We start from the raw sequence: 3,326 nt of genomic DNA on the forward strand, positions 1-3,326 counted from the left end.
CAGAGGTGTGTGGACTAGTTTGTACAAAGAAAAAAGTGTAAAGTGATCCTATTTATGTTAGTTTTTATTTAGCGTGTTTATTTATTTTTTACTAAAGTCTCTTACATTTCCTTACTTATATAAAACTAAAGTCTCATACATTTCCTTACTTATATAAAACTAAAGTCTCATACATTTCCTTACTTATATAAAACTAAAGTCTCATACATTTCCTTACTTATATAAAACTAAAGTCTATTGGATAAATACAATCGTGTATTTAATACACGATACAAGACTTGCTTCATTAGTTATTTAATTTTTCAAATGGTTTTTACAACAAAAGGAACAACCTTCTCACCTGACAGATCTCTTGGGTCCTGATCCAGATCGCTGTTCAGAGGCAGCAGATGGGTTGTAACCACCGAAATGGAATTCATTGTCCTCTAGAACACAACGTAAAACTTACACGTCAGTCCTTCACTGCTGTTTTCTGAATTATACATTTTATAACCAGTAATCATGCTAGAAAAGTGATGAGAACTTGAAGAGATGTTATCCAAGTTTTAATTCCACCTGACAACTGTTTGTGTCAATGTTATTATTAAACTTATAAATACAAATTATTCAATATATCATAGTTAACTTGAAGGTTCAACACAGCTACAAAGAAAACTTGGATCACGAGGAGGTAAACAGTACAAGTAGAAAATTACACAAGACCAATGTAATAATATCCTAAAAAGTTAAAAAACATAAAAGTTATTTTACTCTCAAAATAAATAATTGTACCAAACAAAGAAAAATAGAGAATTAATAACTATAAACAATAGCAATTACTTAGAGTAACAGACAGTAGGAGTGGAGTTTTAAAAGCTGATGAGGCTTGTAAATGAAGTATAAACAAAGCACAGAATTAACTAAAACTAGTCATACACTGTTACATAAAATACTACAATGAATCTATCTTTATAAAGTTTGAGCCTGGTTATGACCTGAAGATCTGTGATAATCTTTAAATGTTTTAATCAAGAAAGAGTGGAAACCACTGAACAATTGAAGAGTAAACATCAATATTTCTTTCTTCTTGTTATAAACATCTTCACACCAGCTAAATAAACTGCCGTACAATGATACTCTGCTTCCAGTTAGTTTCATCTCTATACAGATATGAATTATTACTGAAAAATACAATCATATTCTTATTGGATATTCAATTTATTTTCAAATGAATTCAGAGTAAACTTTGCTTGTTTGATAATCACCTTCAGATTTGTTATTTTTGTATTTGTCATCTAAAACAAATTCCTTCGTCCTACTTTTTTCCTTTGTTTCTGGTTTTTCCCCAAGTAGGTCATCCAGAAATGATTTGTTTTTTGGTTTGTCCTCTTTCTCTTTGCCAGTTTCCTCACTCAGACCCATTCCTCCTAATATATCAAGATCATCATCTCCAAAGCCAATATCATTCTTTAGCTGCCTCCTCACTCCTCTTCTGCCAGATTGTTGTGGAGGAGAATTAGATTTTTTAGGTTGAGACTCCTCAATTTTTTCCTCCTTCTTAGGTTGTGGTAAAGGAGTCTCAGAACTTTTACCCTTGTCCGGAAAGAAGCTTTCTTTAGCTTTGACTCCAAAGTCTAAATCATGAAAAAAAAAAGATGTAGTCAATTTTAAAATCTAATAAAAATAACTCTTAGACATCTAAGACTAAGACAATAATGACAAATAATGTTTTTATTAGGCCGGATTCTTTCCAGTAGGTGTCTGTGACTCGTTGGCAATAAATTTCAACAATAAACATATAGCACACAATCCACTTGTTTTAAAATAATCTTTTCAAAACAAGTCAAATGTATGTACAAAACTTCGCTACACTATTCATTGTATACAGAACTTTAAATAATTATCTTTTTTTTTTGTCAAAGTCCACAAAGGTAGGTTCAATTACTTTAAAACGCCTTTGACAAGACAAGTTATCATCCTCTATCTCTGTTCTTACAATAACTTATACTACAAACTTTACAGAACCACTGTAATACTTGTAAACTCAAACACTAAACATAGTCACTATCAAAAATAACTTATACTACAAACTTTACAGAACCACTGTAATACTTGTAAACTCAAACACTAAACATAGTCACTATCAAAAATAACTTATACTACAAACTTTACAGAGCCACTGTAATACTTGTAAACTCAAACACTAAACATAGTCACTATCAAAAATACCTTATACTACAAACTTTACAGAACCACTGTAATACTTGTAAACTCAAACACTAAACATAGTCACTATCAAAAATAACTTATACTACAAACTTTACAGAACCATTTTGTTTTTATTGGTCAATGAACAAATTACATAAATAATAGAATACTTTGTTTCAAAGATAAAATTTTAATGTTAACATGTAATGCCTATTTAACTTTACTCAAGTCAAGCCAGTACCTCATTAAAATACATTTTTTGCCAAAATACTTATCACAACCGAGACCACTGTGTAACGCCGAGACCACTGTGTAACACCGAGACCACTGTGTAACGAGTGTAAAATAATAACTTGCCATTTGTTGACACATAAATGATTAACACAAAAAATGTTTAATATTGAAGAATTTTTTACAAACCCTTATCCTTTTCAGCTTCGTGAAGATCTGCATTTTTTGTTTTTAATGAAGTATTTCTTTTACCAGAAGATGATTTCTGGGGAATATCTTCATCATCAGATAACAACCCAGCCAGAGGATCATCATCATCAAAATCTGTTTAAAGAAGTTTAACATGTAATTCACTGTACAAGGAAAGGATAACAACACAAATGAATAAAGTTTATTGAATCAAATAATGCCTTGGGTTAGTTAACCCACTGCTGCATCCTCATTTTGACTGCTTTAAAAAGTAACATTTACTTGATAAAATTTATCATCACTTTTAGTTAGGACTTGTGGAACTCGAAGGTTTTGTCAAAGTTAGCCAAAAGAAATAGCTGAATGTGTAGTGTTCACCATCTCTTTACGCAGTTTCTCACAATATATTTTAGATTTATAAGACCAATCACTGTGCTATCATTTTGGCGACCAACATATACCAAAGAAAAAAACTTAATACTCGTACATTTCCTTACTTATATAAAACTTTAGTTTTATATAAGTAAGGAGATGTACGAGACTTTAGTTTTATATAAGTAAGGAAATGTACGAGACTTTAGTTTTATATAAGTAAGGAAATGTATGAGACTTTAGTTTTATATAAGTAAGGAAATGTATGAGACTTTAGTTTTATATAAGTAAGGAGATGTACGAGACTTTAGTTTAAATAAGTAAGGAATGTACGAGACTTTAGTTTA

At 30.4% G+C, this 3,326-nt stretch overlaps 1 protein-coding gene across 1 annotated transcript in view; it reads right to left on the reverse strand.

Annotated features, from left to right (window-relative positions):
* Positions 1–340: 340 nt before the first annotated feature.
* Positions 341–3,326, reverse strand: part of LOC111083119 (fas-binding factor 1 homolog) — a gene marked incomplete at its 3' end in the record, with an annotated part of 7,278 nt that continues 4,292 nt past the window's right edge. Inside the window, exons 5-7 of the mRNA XM_022379387.1 lie at positions 2,608–2,742; positions 1,245–1,613; positions 341–425 (exon numbers count right to left, since the gene is read on the reverse strand). Coding sequence (XP_022235095.1) covers positions 341–425; positions 1,245–1,613; positions 2,608–2,742 — 589 coding nt within the window. The remainder of the gene's footprint in view (positions 426–1,244; positions 1,614–2,607; positions 2,743–3,326) is intronic.

The sequence above is a fragment of the Limulus polyphemus genome, unplaced genomic scaffold (genome assembly GCF_000517525.1).
Source record: "Limulus polyphemus unplaced genomic scaffold, Limulus_polyphemus-2.1.2 Scaffold8238, whole genome shotgun sequence".
Lineage (NCBI taxonomy): Eukaryota > Metazoa > Arthropoda > Merostomata > Xiphosura > Limulidae > Limulus > Limulus polyphemus.